Here is an 18233-nt window from a genome sequence, read left to right as displayed (position 1 = left end):
CAGGGTGTTCTATGCCTGCAGGGTGGGAAGCTGATTTGCAATTAAGCCAGGAAGTGTTTGCTGTTTGTACACCTTTGAGTGGTCTCTCTGTGTGTTGAGTGTGAACTCACATAATGATTTCTTCTTTCACAGACTCGGTTTGTCGCGGCCACCTGGGGGGTGTCGGCGGGGTCCTTGGGTCCGAACTGGTTCTGGCTCCGGACCGTTAGCGCTGCTGGGAGCGCACCGCAATCCACCACGCCAGACCGCGCACTTTTATATTTTTCACATCACTGTTATGTTTATTAAACTCTGTTATCCTTTGTACCGTGCTCTGCTTATTTCATACTGGGTCCTTCAAACGCTGGTCGGTTCTCCGGGCTGCATCCGACACATAACATTAATGCAATAATTAATACATTAATGCAAAATGCTTCAGGCTGACTAATTAGATGGCCAATTAACCAACCACTAGCATACTTATGTAACCCATTGTTTTGCTCAGTTTTTATTTAATTCAGATCATGCTGTAGAGATGGTTTCACTTTAAGATTAAAGAACAGCTTTTATAAATAATTCTTGTAAAATAAAGCCTGTTTTTATCTATATGTGATTTGCCCAGCAGTGCCCGAGCTTCAGCATACACCAATTCCTCCAAACTGATGGAAAAGCTGGTTAATTTACTGCTAAATGCTTTAACATATTTAAAAATAGTTCTGGGAAAAAAAATAAAAATAAGAATGCATGAATACATCTAGTTGCATGAAGGTGTGTAGATATTTGGAATAGAGCCCAATACTGTTCATTTCAACAGCTTCACCACCCTAGATGTGGCAGAGGTCAACACCCTATTCAGGTCAGTACCCTATTCAGGCTTGAAGAATAAAAAGCAACAGTCATACAAAGAACAACACCCAACCAGGAATGTGGGACTAAGGTCAGGCTGATATTTACAGTAAAGAGTGAGAACAAGTTATTAAATGTCAAAGACGTAATATTCTCTGTGTGCATGTGATAACTGTGTTAAAAAACTACAGTTCTGATCATTTATTTTCTACAAAATCTTCACCTACCTCAAGCCTAAGGAGAGATTTACAAAAAATATGACTACTGCTTTAGATCACATGTATAAAGTAGTAATTTTTCTAAAAACCCAAACTGAATACATGAATATTTCAATGTGACAAAAGCGCTACAGATGCATTACTGACTGATTTATAACATACTTATTCCTGATTTGTCAGCACGGTTGCAGATGATTTTTTTAAAGATATAATTCATCCCATGTTTGTCATACCATACCATTTATTTATATAGCACATTTCACAAACATAGTTTCCAAAGTGCTGTACAAAAAAAAACAACAAAAAAAACACAGAGGACCACAAACTCACGCGGTGTTAAAAGCCAAAGCATAAAAATGGGTCTTTAGACGAGACTTAAAACACTCTACAGTGGGGGCTGTTTGAATGTTAAGGGGCAAATCATTCCACAGCTGAGGGCCCACAACAGAAAAAACCCTGTCTCCCCTAGTTTTAAGTCTCGTCACAGGCACCACAAGCTGGAGCTGGCCCTCAGACCGCAAAGCACGGGGGAGGCTGATAAATTCGGATGAGGTCTGAAATGTACGTCGGGGCCAGTACATTCAAAGCTTTAAAAACAAACAATAAAATCTTAAAATCAACTCTAAAACGAACTGGAAGCCAGTGCAGAGACGCCAAAACCGGAGTGATGTGCTCTCGCTTTCTGCTACCAGTTAAGAGTCGCGCAGCATAATTTTGGACCAACTGCAAGCGAGAAAGTGCATTTTGGCTGATGCCAATAAAAAGTGCATTACAGTAGTATAACAAGAGGAGACAAAAGCGTGGATGACTTGTTCGAAAATAAAGGATAAAAAAGGTTTAACTTTAGATAAAAGGCGCAAATGATAAAATCCAGATTTGACAACGGCGTTAACCTGCGTGTCAAATTTAAAATCTTTATCAATAATGATGCCGAGGTTGGTGACAGACTGTTTCATGTACTTTTTAAGAGGGCCCAAGTCCAAGAGGGGGTCAATATTTCCAAATAAAATGACCTCTGTTTTGTCCTCATTTAGACTTAAAAAGTTGTGGGCCAACCAAGCCTTGACGTCACTCAAACAATTCAAAAGAGGCGCCGAAGGGGTAGAAGCAAGTTTTTTGAGTGGCAGGTAAATCTGGCAGTCATCTGCGTAAAAATGATACTGTAAGCCATGATTTTTAAAGATCTGACTCAGTGGGAGGAGGAAGAGGGCAAAAAGAACAGGCGCTAGGATTGACCCCTGCGGTACTCCACAATTTAGAGATGTAGAGGAAGAGGTGAAATCCTCCAATTTGATAGAGCAGGTCCTCCCATTGAGATAAGACCTGAACCACTCCAGGGCGGTCCCCCTAACCCCCACACAGTTTTCCAAACGATTTAAGAGTTGTGTGGTCGACTGTGTCAAACGCAGCTGACAAGTCTAAAAGGACTAAAATGGCAGAATCACCAGAATCGGTCACTAAAAACAAATCATTAAAAACCTTTAAAAGTGCAGACTTTGTACTATGAAGGGCTTTATAACCTGACTAAAAAATATCAAAAATGCCATGTGCTTCTAGGAAAAACTGCAGCTGCATAAGAACACATTTCTCTAAAATTTTAGCCAAAAAAGGCAGTTTAGAAATTGGCCTAAAATTACAGACATTCGCAGAATCAAGGCTAGGTTTTTTCAGAAGGGGTTCAATAACTGCCTCTTTACAAAACAGAGGAACAACACCAGACAGCAGACTGCTATTTATGTCAAGGACATTAGGGCCAATAGTTGTCCAGACTTCTTTGAACAGTCGAGGAGGAACAGGGTCAAGTGGACTCGAAACAGGCTTACGTTCACAGACAACTTTAGACAGCCATGCAAGAGACACTGGCTCAAAATGACAAATAACAGATGAGCATGGCATGTCAGGAAAAGGGCTACATGAAGAAGTCTGAATATTGGCTCTAATTCTTTCCACTTTCTCAGTAAAAAAGTGCAAAAATGCATTACAAGTGTCATGTGCTGATTCTAACCCCGTGGGCTGAGGGGGGTTAATTACTGTCTCAATAGTTTTAAAAAGAACACGTGGATTATTAACATTATTGGAGACCACCTCAGAAAGATATTTAATCTTTTCATCTTTCACCATGTTCTGATATGCGACCCAGGTCTCCTTTAAAATATCATAAGAGACTTGCAGTCCATCTTTTTTCCACCTGCGCTCAGCTCTTCTACACACGCGCCATGGAAGTTATTGAATAACTGCAGGTTATTTGTATAAAATAACTAGCAGCCACTCTTTTGTCAGTTAGGTGAATGATTGGACTGTGATCCTTAACGTACGTGTACTTTACATCAGAGTAATAAATGTATTTTCTGATTAATAGCAGTTTTTTGTTTGTAAACTCCAATAACATGGTCACAAAGTCACACAATCTTGCAAGAAGTATTTGGTCACGTAAGAGTAGAGCCTGTTGGTAATCTGACTTTAAACACTGCTGAGCTAAAAGCTACATTCACGCTACACTGTAGACACGATGCAGCTCATAAAGAAAATGTTTGTAATCATCACAAAGACATTCCAGCAGATGAAAAAACCTTTAGCCAGGGGCTTAACGTGTTTGTTCTGGTTCAGAATTTAGTCTCACATTCCTAAAAGTGACGTTTATGCTCCCGCGGTTCAGTTACGACGAGGCTGAACTGTACATTGACTATTGTTACAGGACTGGAGTTGTGCCTATTTGTTCTCTTGGGGAAACAACAAACGCAACAGTGACATGTGATGTAACAGCAGTATGATCACTTTCACCTGTTTTAGAACATCAGGACTGGAGCAGCCGGTTTGACACCCGCTGACCTGCTTCTATTTCACTGCACTAATGTTTCATCAATAAACTGAACAAAGAATTTAGTACTGATGGGGAGAACTAGGAGTGACATATCTCCACTCAGGCAAGAAATACCATCAAACCTACAACAAGCACAAGGAGAGGGGACACAAGCTCAGGAATTCAGACCTTTGTGGCATCATAAAGCCAGCAATGAGATAAAATGAAAGATTTTACTTGCACCTAACTTGAAAAAACAATCAACTCTTCCTGATCCAGGTTTTCTTAATGAAATGTCACTGAAATCCAGATTCAACGTTGAGTTACTGGGAATACAGACAGCAGAAATCTCATAAACTCCGTCCATGTTAACTGGCACAGGAGTGCGCGCTAACTCTCCATCTAGTTTTACTTTATTTTTGGTTAACACAGTTTTATGATTCATTTAATTTACTTCTTCAACTTAATGATGCACATCACCATGTTTAGATTAACAACACTGTGACAGCTACACTCCTGGAATCAAATTCACACAGAGTCAAACCAGTTCAAACTAGATTACAACCAGAGCAAGACTGGATCACTCCCTTACTCCACCCAGCACTCTATCCATCCAGTCTCCAAGCTTTGACTATTCCTACAGTTTTCCTGGACAGCTACAATGGGGCTGCTACTCTGCCAAACTGACAAGGATGACACCACCAAGATAAAAATGACAAAATAAGAAAAAAGATGAGTAAAGACAACTGGATGAAAAAGACAAAAGGGTGCAAGTACTGTGCTAAGTGGCATCCCTCAGTTCATTCTGAAAATGTGGAGGGAAGGCATGTGGAGAATTCTGTGTTACTCATCATGGGAGCCAAAAAGGGGAGTTCTGGGGGGCCAGGGGGCAAAGTCCACAGTGTTCAGACGGATTCCTGAGGATATCCGTGTCTTGAAAAGAGCCGTGCACGGCCACACCCGCAGAGGAAACCTGCCAGCTCTCCAAGTGACCTCAATAATGAGCAAAGTGACAGAAAAGGAGCAAAGGAGAAGCGAGGCACAACAATGAGATCATCACTGACAAAAGTCTAAAGTGGACGCAGCATCACCTCTCTGAAGTGCCACTCTGATTGTGTGTTTCCCAGACATCATAATCAATAATCATCATGTCTGCTGAGTGATGAATGACCGTCTTATCTAAACTGACAAACTACCACACACAGTCTGGAAGAAAGACGAGAAAACTCTTCAAACAGAAAAAAAATTCCATGCAGGTACGCAAAGTATTTCCGTAAGACCTTAGAGATGACCAAGATGACCTTTCAAATAAAAGCTCCTTCAGAAGAGCAAACCTTTATTCTGACAAGGTGAGTGATCGAGTGAAAAAGTGAGTGATTGGAAAAAAGATATGTCAAGATGGAGACCAACTATCAAAACGATGACCAGAGGAGACGGATTGCGCCGTGAGGTATTCGTTTCTCATGGAAACCCTCACTGCACTTATTATTTCTTGAAGTGTTTTACTGTACAAAGAATCCCAACATGCATAAGTTCCATCTCCTGTGAGGCGGGATGAAAAATAAATCTCTGCGATGACATCTGCAAAGTCAACCACTGAGAAACACTTCTTAATGAGCTCCACGTCTATTTACTCTGCTACAACTACAAATATACAACAGGCTCACTTTGGTTTCCTTATGAAACACATTCCACAACTGACTACTGTGCACAGTTTACCACAGACACGAGGCCACCTCAGAAAATTACTGCACTCCTTTGATCTACTTTTGCACAAACATCTTAAAAATGCAGAAGTTATTCTGTGCTCAACATGATAATGTCTTCGTTATCGACTGAACAGCTGCAAATGATGTGTTTGACTTTATCGCATACCGTAAATCAGTGCTGACGCATGTCAACAAGATCTTTATCATGAGGGAAATCTGTGAGCCTGAGCCGTTCAGTCTTGATGAGCTACTTAAGTCCTTTACAACCTGAAGATACATTTTTACAACTGCATGTCACAGCACCTTTAAATACGGTGTTTAAATACAGCACTGACTGATTCATTTATTTTAGTAAAAAATTTAATATCCAGCTTTAATCAAGAGTCGTGTGATGGAAACAAATGATTTTTTTAGGCCATATTTATGGAATTTCTATATTTATCGTGATATACAATTTAATAACGCTGCTTGGTTGGAGAGTATCCTGATAGTGACTAAAAGCTAAAGAAATTAGAGGGTTCTTTAGTTACATTTTTGTCTTTTACTGCATTTCTCAACCTCCTCCAAACTATTATTATTATTGCGGGTTCTTCCTCTTGATACAGATGATCATTCTACCAATGCGAAAAAGTTTTGAGGAATTCCGCTAAACTCAAATGGATGCAGCTAAAAACATCCTCCTTGGGTACGGCAGTAACGCCATTGGGCTGAAACCTGTTCTTCAGGAGTCTGAAGGATTTTGCATTTGAATGTTGAAGAAAAACCTTTTAAAATAAATGATACAACCCCCTGGCAAAAATTATGGAATCACCGGCCTCAGAGGATGTTCATTCAGTTGTTTAATTTTGTAGAAAAAAAAGCAGATCACAGACATGACACAAAACTAAAGTCATTTCAAATGGCAACTTTCTGGCTTTAAGAAACACTATAAGAAATCAAGAAAAAAAGATTGTGGCAGTCAGTAACGGTTACTTTTTTAGACCAAGCAGAGGAAAAAAATATGGAATCACTTAATTCTGAGGAAAAAATTATGGAATCACCCTGTAAATTTTCATCCCCAAAACTAACACCTGCATCATATCAGATCTGCTCGTTAGTCTGCATCTAAAAAGGAGTGATCACACCTTGGAGAGCTGTTGCACCAAGTGGACTGACATGAATCATGGCTCCAACACGAGAGATGTCAATTGAAACAAAGGAGAGGATTATCAAACTCGTAAAGAGAGTAAATCATCACGCAATGTTGCAAAAGATGTTGGTTGTTCACAGTCAGCTGTGTCTAAACTATGGACCAAATACAAACAACATGGGAAGGTTGTTAAAGACAAACATACTGGTAGACCAAGGAAGACAAAGCGTCAAGACAGAAAACTTAAAGCAATATGTCTCAAAAATCGAAAAATGTACAACAAAACAAATGAGGAACGAATGGGAGGAAACTGGAGTCAACGTCTGTGACCGAACTGTAAGACACCGCCTAAAGGAAATGGGATTTACAAACAGAAAAGCTAAACGAAAGGCATCATTAACACCTAAACAGAAAAAAAACAAGGTTACAATGGGCTAAGGAAAAGCAATTGTGGACTGTGGATGACTGGATGAAAGTCATATTCAGTGATGAATCTCGAATCTGCATAGGGCAAGGTGATGATGCTGGAACTTTTGTTTGGTGCCTTTCCAATGAGATTTATAAAGATGACTGCCTGAAGAGAACATGTAAATTTCCACAGTCATTGATGATATGGGGCTGCATGTCAGGTAAAGGCACTGGGGAGATGGCTGTCATTACATCATCAATAAATGCACAAGTTTATGTTGATATTTTGGACAATTGAAAGGATATTTGGGGATGATGAAATAATTTTTCAAGATGATAATGCATCTTGCCATAGAGCAAAAACTGCAAAAACATTCCTTGCAAAAAGACACATAGGGTCAATGTCAATGAGCAGATCTGATTTGATGCAGGTGTTAATTTGGGGGATGAAAATTTACAGGGTGATTCCATCATTTTTTCCTCAGAATTGAGTGATTCCATATTTTTTCCTCTGCTTGGTCTAAAAAAGTAACCGTCACTGACTGCCACAATCTTTTTTTCTTGATTTATAGTGTTTCTTAAAGCCAGAAAGTTGCCATTTGAAATGACTTTAGTTTTGTGTCATGTCTGTGATCTGCTTTTTTTTCTACAAAATTAAACAACTGAATGAACATCCTCTGAGGCCGGTGATTCCATAATTTTTGCCAGGGGTTGTATATTTCCAACAACTGTGGTAATCTTCCATTTTTGCAGCAATGTGAGACAGTGCTGTGTTGACAAGGTGACGATGCGCTATGAAACAACGATAAAACTACAGCGATAACAGCGTTTTACATCAGCACAAGTCAGTTACTTCTATGTTTGATTGTCACCCAGTTAAATGATGCTGATCAAACAAAAGTACAGAACACTCTGCTGCTGATGTGAACGTGTGCATTCAGCTCATGGGGGAAACCTCACAGACGAGCACAACCCCCAAGACATTTGGCTCCTGAGCAATAAATCTGGATAAATTGCCTGGCTGAGAGCCAGGTCTCCCACCCGGTGTTAGAGGGCAGGACAACCCCCACCCACCCCCCACCCTCACGTGCACGCAGTCACATGCACAAACTCACCATTCACATCTTCAGTGCCAGACCAAATCAAATTAACGCCTCCGTGTTTAAACAGACGGGAGGTGATTGCAGAACATTTGTTCAGATCAACTGGACCCTTTGGTCTGCAAAGAAACAAACTCTAAACCAAAAGCTGGTAGAGTTAGTCTAGTGACAGAAAAAAATATATATATATTTTGATGATTAATCCTTCAAATAAGTTATTAATCTTTGATTTCTTGTGAAATATGACATTTTGCTGCTTTTCTGTTTTACATCACTGTGATGAATAATTTAATAGTCAAGATAAAAAGTTGAAATGATGAAAAATGTTTGTTGCAATTTTATCTGAAATCATGGGAAATGTTTCAGCAATATCATGAAATTTTGGAGACAAAAATTTCGCAAACCTAAGATCTAGTACACGTGTTCTGTGAAGTCTACAAATCTGAACTGTTCCTGAATTGGACTTGAACGATATTGGAACTGCAGTACTGCGCAATACTCCCAAAAGTGCTCAAAGTAGCAGCCCGGATGCAGAAATATTGTTCAACTTTGCAAACTTTTTTGTGTTTTTCAAAATTTTAACCATATCTCAAACCCTTATTTTACTTCTCAGCCATATAAGATTTAAAAAAAAAATGTTGTTTCTGGACATGTTTAGAGCCTTGTTTCAGCACTGGGAGTGCACAGTGCACTTCTAGAACTGGTAGCCATATTCAGGATTAAAAAAAATTAGTAAAATTGAATTTTGCCCTGGTTTGCAAACTGCACAGAATACAAGTATTGGCATGTACTGGTTTTTACTCAACACATCAAGTTTTTGACTGTTCCCATTTGTCCAGAAATGATATACTACAACACCAAAGTTCCTGACTTCTTCACAATTAATCAGTGCTGCTGAAGTTTTAGACATGTGGAAACCATATCCTGTGAGAAACCTGGGTCGTGTGAAATGAGTGTTACACACCAGCAAGCATACGACTGCCTGTTTAAAGTGGAACAAAAATACCCACAAATCCATGTAACAATGCTTTATGGCACAACATTCCAGCTTGAACAGGATGTGGAAAGGAACCACTAGAAATATTCAAAATGTTTTCAGCCAAATTCAATGAAAACTGGTGAAGTTTTCAATGTGATTAAAAAGAAGGTGGCATTAATTTGATGTTGATGGAGATTTTGATGTGGATTCAGCACCACTTCACTTTCTACTGTAAACCTGCACAAGTTAGCAGAACTCAAAAATATTTGGGCAATCAATTGCCACAAAAGTTTTTGAGTTCATAAACTTAAAAGTCAATTGTTCCCAGAACTTAAAAGTTTCAATTATATGCTACTGGTACTTCATGATTACAATTAAAGTATTCAGTAAGTAAATCTTTTCGGCTGTTTCCGTTATTTTTCACTCAGGGTTGCCACAGCTAAAGTGCTAAAGTGTTCATTAAAACACAGATATTTCATAAATAATTACTTAATTCTTTTATGTTGCGCTTAAGTTATTCTTACTTAATATAGATTAGTTCAAGTCAATCAAAAATTCTGAGTTTAATTTACTCAATAATTTGAAATATTTAAGTAAGTAGAACGTTTTCTTAAAACTGAGTTTACACTACTTAATCTTTTTAATTAATTTAAACATTTGGGTTTACAGTCAGGGCCACTAACATGCCCAAATTTTGGAAATCCAAACCAAGTCCAACACCAAGTTAAACACACACACACACACACACACACACAGCTACCATACAAAATTGTCTTACTAAATTTCTTCTTCACAATCAAACTTAAATTAATCTCTTCAGAATGAGTTACAATTAAAAAACAAAACAAAAACCAAAAACACACAAAACAAACACTAAATGTTGAACAGCACAGAAACCCCTTTTTGGATCAGGGAGGGAAAAAACCTTCCAGCTCATAACTTACCATATTTCCACTTGATTCCTGCATGTTTTACAACCCCACCGTTTTAGCCTCTTCACAAACAAACCCCACGCACTGTGCCAGTGGAGTTGAAGGCACACAGAGACGCGCGATTCGGTGCTTTATTTGCACGCTGCAACCTGGAGACTACACAGCCACCGAATCAGCAAATCCAAGCCAGTTGGGTGTGTGTGTGTGTGTGTGTGTGAGAAAAGTTAGCACTCATTCCCACCCCCTCCCCCCCAAAACTTACCAGCATCCCCATGACATCCGTCCACAGACGTGAGAAGCTGTCGGTGCCGGCGGCGCTGTGCCCCCGCGGCTCATCGGAGGACGCGCCGGTCTCCTGATCACCTTCCATAACGCGTTAATACGCGGAGACTTTTTTCCTCTCACAAACACCGATCCGGATCAAAGCGGGAATCCCAGCACCACCTGTGTGAGTCACACCAAGGATCTCAGTCCTGGAGAAAGTTGCCCTTGACGCACTCGTTAAACGCTCCGACGCTGTCTGCAACAATCCGACGTTTTGTGCGTAAAACGCGTCCTGACATGTTTATAAAACTCCTACGGCACACACACGGTGTTCACGTGAAAAAACAACAACCAAACAACTTTGGTTTAGAGCCCACAGAAGCTCCAGAGGTCACTCATGTGAAAAGTTGTTGACGGGGAGCTCCCTGCTCCACAGTCCGCAGAGCACGGATCCGGGCTGAAACCAAACCCCGAGGGGCGCAGCTGCCAAAGTGAAAAGTTCCAGGAACACGCGTGAAATTCCTCGGTAAGAGTCAAACTGCTCAAATAAATACAGCTGAGAAGTTATTCCCATTGAAAACAACGAGTGAGATGATTCCTAAAGCGCAGTCCCTAACTCCCAAAACTGCGCCTCCCCCTCTCGTCAGAAAGAGTCTCTCTCTCCTCCCCAAAGCACACCCCAGCCCCGTCAGGAACTCCACAGGCGGCTCCAGCTTTGACAGACGGGGTGGCCAAAGGGCGCACATAACTGTGTGATGTGGGGCACAAATGACAGATTTATCTATAGAAGATAAATAAAGTTGGCACAAAACTGACTGCTGCAAACAAAATTCTGTATGTTTTCAATATAATTATATCTGAAAGTGTAAATAAAATAATTACATAAAAGTATTTTTTTTGTACAAATAAATGCATTCTGTCAAATGTGTTGAGTAAAAATACATTTCTTGAACCCACCATAGATTTTTACTGTATAATCTCAAATGAAATACTCACTCACTCAGTCACTCATCTTCAACCGCTTACTCCAATTAAGGGTCATGGGCTCAAATCAAATAATTTATCTGAAAACGGTTTTGAACTTAGGCTGGTTATTAAGGCCCACTGACAACTGCACAACTCTGATTCACGCACTTGCATGACGTGTGTCGTGCAGGAGAGTAAACTTGTCTTTAACGGGTGCAGAGGGGCGCCGGCACATGCAATTGCACAAAGAGAATTTTGAAATGTTCAAAAAATCCTTCACGCATAAATGTTGTGCTACGTGGTGTGTGATCTGCTCGTCAACATGACAACATGATATGCAGCTCGTCAAGTGGAACAAAACAGAAGTAAACAGGGCGAGTGGTTGTGTCAGCGGCTCACATCAGAACGCAGCTCGTCTGAAGGATTATAACGAGAGGTAAAATCTATCATAAATATATTTTAACAGAACATGCAACTGTTTTACCAAGCCACGACAATGTAAACATGACAAATAATTACCTTTTTAGAGAGCTCCAAATGCTTTCTCCAGCTCATTCAGTGCGCGCGTGAACGCCACTGCTGGAGCGGTTGTCTGTGATTCAGGAAGCGATTAGAGCCGTTTTCAACAGACAACTTGCAGAAAAAATGATTAATTCGCTACAAAATAATTATTTTATATATGCAGCGTCCAGGGCAAAGCGCGTGGCAGGCGGTGGAACAAAGCATGGCGTCCAGCTGGGAACACAGCGTGTGGGATCGGCACGAAGACGTGCGTGCAAGTGCATGCATCAAAGTCATCCAAGTGTCAGTGCAGCTTTACCCTACATGTCGCGAAGCGGAGAATTGTTTTCACTGGTGTGTATTTGGGCAAGAATACTCCGAAGCGGGAGGGCGAATTTCCTTCAAACATGGTAGGAATATGACTTGGATAGAAGTCTAAAGGTGATTAGATTTTGAAGTAGTTTGGTTAAAGTTTAAGGAAAACATGGTCCCAAATACCGCTTTTTTGGTATATCTCAAATACAAAGAAGGCTACATAGATTATCTGATGTGAATATTGATTGGTAAAATACTTGTGACTGATTGTTATGAATGATAATATAATGAAGTGAAACAGGACTCGGACATATATTTTTATATCAAAATATATATTCATAGTGGCACTGGTAAACCAGGAAACTATATGAGTCGCGCAACAGCAAATTCTTACAACATTTTGCTTCAGCCCTCAAAAAACAATTTCCTATAAGAATTTTTCAGTGTATCTGCTGGAATATAACTCTCAAAAATGATTTTTTTTTTTTTTTATCTTTTATCTTCCCCAACAATCATGAGAAAGTTTTAGTTTAAAATGAGTACAATGTAAGAGTACAGCTGTTTTAAGAGATTTTTTGTTTTTATCTCGTGCTGACAAGCTTTTCCACCAATACGTCTTTCTTAGAGGTAGTGAATAGGGATCGTGAACAAAGAACATTCTCCACACAATTGCATGAAAGACAAGAAAGCGCATGGGAAAAATGTTTTTCACAGGGTGACGCACACTGCGCCCTTTACATGCCGTAACAACCACAGCTACTGCTCATTTGCCTAACGTTTGTCTGAACACGGCCTCACATGCATATAAAAACAGAGTTTAACGACAGATGATGGAGCAGGCCGTGTTCACTTCAATGGGGGGGGGTGCACCTTCCTACAAGGTGAGGTTACACACAAATGTGAGACAGCGCAGCTATACGACTCATCAGCTGCTTGTTCCGGAACAACTGCATTCAGTGCCGCTGCGATTAAAAAGTTAAAATGTATTTTTTGTTAGAAGAATGTTTCCTCAGAGCAGCTGAGAACAGCTGGATGGTCTTATGACAGATTCCAGAATAAGCGGAGAGAACGAGGCATTAAAATCGCAGCTTACGCCTGAGGGAGGCAATCACATCACCTTCACCACTTCACCAGTCTGCCAAGGTCAACTTTACATCCAGGGCCATAAGTATTTGCACCCCCCCTCTGATTTTGCCTCAGTATGCTATAGCTAAAATGAGTGACTCCAGCTTTGATGTGGCCATAATGACCCGTCAATTAAAGCTGAAAGCTTGTAACACAAACTCATTATTTAATTTAAACTCTAATATGATGGACACCACAAACAAGAAGCGCATTGTCTTGTCCACGGTCTGGTCCTGGGGTCTGCTGGTGAAAAATGACTTCCTTTGTTTGGATGAGCTGCAGCTCCTCAACAGTATCCTGCACAGTGTAAACACAGAGAACGTGCGCTCAAACAACAGCAGCTTTGTCCACTGGACGGGGGGTCTCCACCGCTGACCTCACATCTGTAACCTCAGGGTGACAGCGCTGGTGTGCCGATTACATCACTGCTCTGTCCGGCACTCTTCTGCTGTTTGAGATATTCTGATAGGCCCCGCCCCTTCATTCTCCTTATATATGTGCCAACACTTATCTTTCCCCAAATAGAAGAAACCGAGGTCCTGCATGGAGCAGCTCAAACAGTATGTATGTGAGATGAGGAGGCGGCGAGGCCGGCCTCCCTGCTCTTAACGCACCACTGAGTCTTCTGTGGGAGTTCTCATACAAACACAATTAACACAACACGTAATTACAGCATCCTCGGCTCCCTCCCCAGTTAACAGTTTGGTTAAATTCAATCAACACACTGGCCTTTCGAAAACAAAGCCTTCAGGCAGTAATCATGACGCCTGGCGGTTGGTGTTTGTGTGCTTTTGGGATTAGTTTTCACGGGGTGGTCAACTATAACAGTCAAACACCAACACAGGAAGGATATTTTGGTAAGTTGGCATCAAAAAAAGAGAAACTCTGGAGGATTCTGCAGACCTGCAGATCCACTGTCACGAGACTAAACTGCTTCACTGTAATAAGTTTTTCGTGCACTGCCATGTTTTATAAGTTTCACGGTGCATTTTGGTAGATTTGCGGTATAGCTGTGAGCGCTCAACTTTTAACGTGTGCACGCTACTTATCAAAGTTTCACTGCAGACGCTCAGGGCACTCTAAATTATATTGTGCTTCTCAGAGAGCAGAGTTTCGAAGTTGTAATTTCTGCTTTGGTAATGATGATTGCAGCCCTCCTTCATATGCAGTACATACCGAGGCCATTAATCTGAAAACAAAGCATTTTTGCTAAGCCTCAGATTGCTAGATTCTCCGTGCAGTGCATGCCTACACAGCTGTGCGGTAGGTGATTATATTTCACGACTGCCAGTGCACGTGTGTGACGGTAAGAGAGAGAGAGAGAGAGGGCTGAGATTTCGAGGTGTTTTCATCAGGCTCCTACCAAGAAGACATTTGTGCTTGATGTAAGTCAGCTTTCAAAGGCACAGAAATGACCTGCACTGTGCGAAATATGTCAGCTGTGGCGGCGGCAGGATGGCAGTGGCAAGCTAATGCTCCGTGTGACATTCATCACACTGGCTGGGTCACATTTGTGTAATTATGCACTGCAATCAACAAATTGGAGGAGATTAATGCAGTTTTTCTCAGCTAGTTCAACATTTAACAACAAAATGTGAGGTGCAAAATTACAGATGACCCCCAAATCTCATCATGTTGCATTTGTGATGGAATAACAGATGGACAGATCCCAATCCTGTATGATGTGCTAAAATGGGAGCTAATAGTCTGCTTTACACAAGATCATCTCCTCATGATGTTCAGTATGGGTCCCAACAATGATCCAGTCCACTGGAGTGATTCCCAATCCCTGTACGTTTTTCATCTGTTCCTGCTCTTCCAAAACCAGATTAGCTCATTCAGGTGTGTGCAGCCAATTTAGAGACAACAGACACTTGACTGAGCCAATCCACTGTGGGCAGAACAGCTGCACGTATGTGCAGGTGTTACACTGCAACAGCTAGAGCATCTCTGGGATTAAGGACCTCGCTGAAGAGCACCTTCATGAACGTACGGAGCGAGATGAATGTTATTCTCTCACCTTTTCTGCCCACATTAAAATTATTTCTATGCAAGTACACACACACACACACACAAAAGAAAGCAACTCCATCACTGCAAAGCGACAGAAAACGTGGTAACTTCAGACTCGCTGACAAGGCGGAGCTTCCTGATGAACTACATCATCTGAAGATTTTATATTAATCCTACACTGGAATGCTCTGTTTTATTATTAGTATTAGTATTGTTGTGCGATGGGACCATAAGCTACACAGGCTGTTTCTTCAATGCTGAACCTGTTTGAGATCTTGACATTCATGTGAATTAACTCATTTCTTGCTTATCAGTGTGAAAACTGCCCACACCCAAACTTGGATAAAATCTGCCTGCCTTTGTTCCAGTTTTCTAAACCCTTTCAAGATGTTCCTTCCTCTCTCTGAACCAGATCATCAGGAGGTGGTGCTGCCCCCTGCTGACCTCCAGCATACTTACAGTTCCCAGATGCCAGGCACTAATAATGCTGTCACCCAGTACAACAGGACCCAGATCCAGTAAAGCCTGGGCTCCAGCTCACTGCTATTAATGATAACATGCACTGTATCATTACATCTTACACTTTCATCCTGCTCTGAGTTTTATAGAGCATCACTTCAGATTTATAAGGTACAAATATCTCCACAGGAGCACATGTGTATGTTTAAGTTGATCTGCACAGAAACGGTTGTTGTGCGTTCACTGTAAAGTTGCAGTGTTGATTGCTGGCAGTGCGGCTTTGTTAAGATTTTATAGCTCAGTCTCCAGACACCACAGAAAGAAGATGGAAATGTTGGCTCCAAACCGAAACTGGAAGGGCACTTGTAGAGAGCAACAACGGCAGGTTTGTGGCACCATATCTTACAAAACAGTAACGTAATAAACCTGGTCGTTTGAATAATAAAATCCAGAGTTTTATCCAGGTTTATTGAGGACTGCATTTGTCAGTCATGGGATAAAATCTGGATTTTGAGGGTATAAATTCCTCCTATCCTATTAGGTAGTGGAGACGGGGTTAATCCAGACCAAGAAGGGCTCAATATTGATCATTCTTTACAGAAATCAACTAAAAACATTGACCCTTTGAGGCTGTATCTTGTCATAGCTAGTAGACTGCGACAGTTTTTTCTTTGGTCATGCTTCCACTTTTCTATTAATGAAAACGATGTGCAGCGGCTAGCTGGCTCTGACTTTAGCTAGTCACTATTGGAGCTTGTTCATGACACAGTCAAGTTCAGAGAAGGCAAGATTCAAACACTACAGCGCTTCAGATCAATGGTGGGTTTCCTAAAGCACTTGGTCAGACATGCTGTGCAACTCAAGTTGAAGCTAATTAGCTTCCAATATGCAATTTGACATGATGGTATTTTCTTTTGAAAAGTGAAGTCACATGTTTTAAGGTTCATTGCAGCCCGTCTCTTCACACCATTCTGATGTTTGCGCGCATGTATGCTGTGATTATATGGGACGTAGTCAAGTAAACGGGATCTGGCAAAGCGCTACAATGTAGCCAGAGGTGCGCACAAAAAAAAAAAAAAAAAAAAAAAGCTTCTGTGGTTGTGGCCATGGAATTTTTTGTGCAGCAAGGACAAAAATTGCTGTTGGATTTTACACACCTGACAGATTTTTCCCAGAATGCAGATTTGAAAAACTACACTCTGTGGGTTTTATGCATAAATGCCAACTATCTGCAAGTTTTCGTTAGACCGATTGCATTTCCATGAAATTCTTTGCAGCAATGGTATGCATTTAGTACTTGTTCAGGTCTGTGGTGCAGTCTTCTGTCATTTCTGTCAGTATTCATACTGCCGTCATACGAACCTCGACACACGAACGGTCACACACTCATTAGGAAAAGCAAATAGGCGATTATGTCAAAGTACATGCTGACATAAAAAATCTTTTCAGCCACAAGCGTGGATGGCTGTCAAAACCTCAGTGCAGAGGGATTTTCAGCACCAACACAATTCCAACCATGAAGCTCTGAGCAGTCAAATGTTGATAGAGCGACTGAGTGCAAAGCCAGTGCTGCAATTTAACAATTTCCATGCAGCACCGTTCACATTCAGGAACATAAAAATGAAAAAGATGTAACTTTGTTATGTGCAAACATGCACTCAAGATTTAGAATTCATCATATGGCTCCAGCAGGATCACCGCAAAAGGCCCAGCTGTCAACTAAACGGCATGAAAATCCATTTTCATATCATTTGCGGTACGTACAGTTTTATTCTGTTCACAGTTTGTCTACAGTCTACAGACTGAAGGAATAACATCACTGATTTTTAGGAAACACTTCAGTGAATCGTTAACAAGTACATATTGTAATCAATAACATAATGTGGTTCTCGGTTCCACAGTACATGTACTTCAGATTAGACTGCAGTTGGACATGACGCTCTGCCTGGTTACAGAACCCAGAACATACAGTAAGACTTCAGGAGTGACATCACTGCTGGGTCCAAAGTCAGAGTCTGACCGCAGCACATTCTGTTCATTCACTGCCAAAACATTTGTCCTTCCTTGTGCCTTCATGACGTCACATTGGGAAATGTAGTTTTCAGCTTTTACCACTGCTGACAAATATGAAGAGACAATTTGAAATACAATAGGAATGAATTCCTATCCAGGCCCTGAGACCCATCAAGCCTCAAGACCCTTATCCCTGAATATCTTCACACTCTGAAGTGAGTGCACGACTCACACTCAACAGGACACCAGTCCTTCACAGGTTCCTTTCCCAGACAAGGAAAGTACCCACTTATAGCTGGGTGGACTGGGACATGTCCAAGGACATGGGCGGACAGACTCAAGAAGACACCTGGAATTAAGCTCCGGTCTTTACATTACATTGGCAGTCCAACTCATCTGCCACAGAGCCACTTGCTTGAAATACATTATGCAGAATTCAGAGGTAGACGCCACAGTGGTGGAAGCAGTCAGTAGGTT

General features: G+C 41.0%; 1 protein-coding gene across 7 annotated transcripts in view; it reads right to left on the bottom strand.

Moving 5' to 3' along the window:
* The window catches only part of sash1a (SAM and SH3 domain containing 1a), a 212115-nt gene that overhangs the window by 56665 nt on the left and 137217 nt on the right, over positions 1–18233 (bottom strand). Inside the window, exon 1 of one of the 7 annotated variants that reach the window (XM_034162691.1) lies at positions 10363–10975. The exons of 4 other annotated variants lie outside the window; for them this stretch is intronic. In XM_034162691.1, the coding sequence (XP_034018582.1) occupies positions 10363–10470 (108 nt within the window). In that variant the 5' untranslated portion in view covers positions 10471–10975. Of the gene's footprint in view, positions 1–10112; positions 10152–10362; positions 10976–18233 lie in introns of those variants that run through there. 2 more of the 7 variants (XM_034162696.1, XM_034162692.1) reach the window with 2 other exon arrangements.

The sequence above is a fragment of the Thalassophryne amazonica genome, chromosome 21 (genome assembly GCF_902500255.1).
Source record: "Thalassophryne amazonica chromosome 21, fThaAma1.1, whole genome shotgun sequence".
NCBI lineage: Eukaryota > Metazoa > Chordata > Actinopteri > Batrachoidiformes > Batrachoididae > Thalassophryne > Thalassophryne amazonica.
The sequence above is the reverse complement of the archived record's forward strand: the minus strand, read 5'-3'. Positions and strand labels throughout refer to the sequence as shown.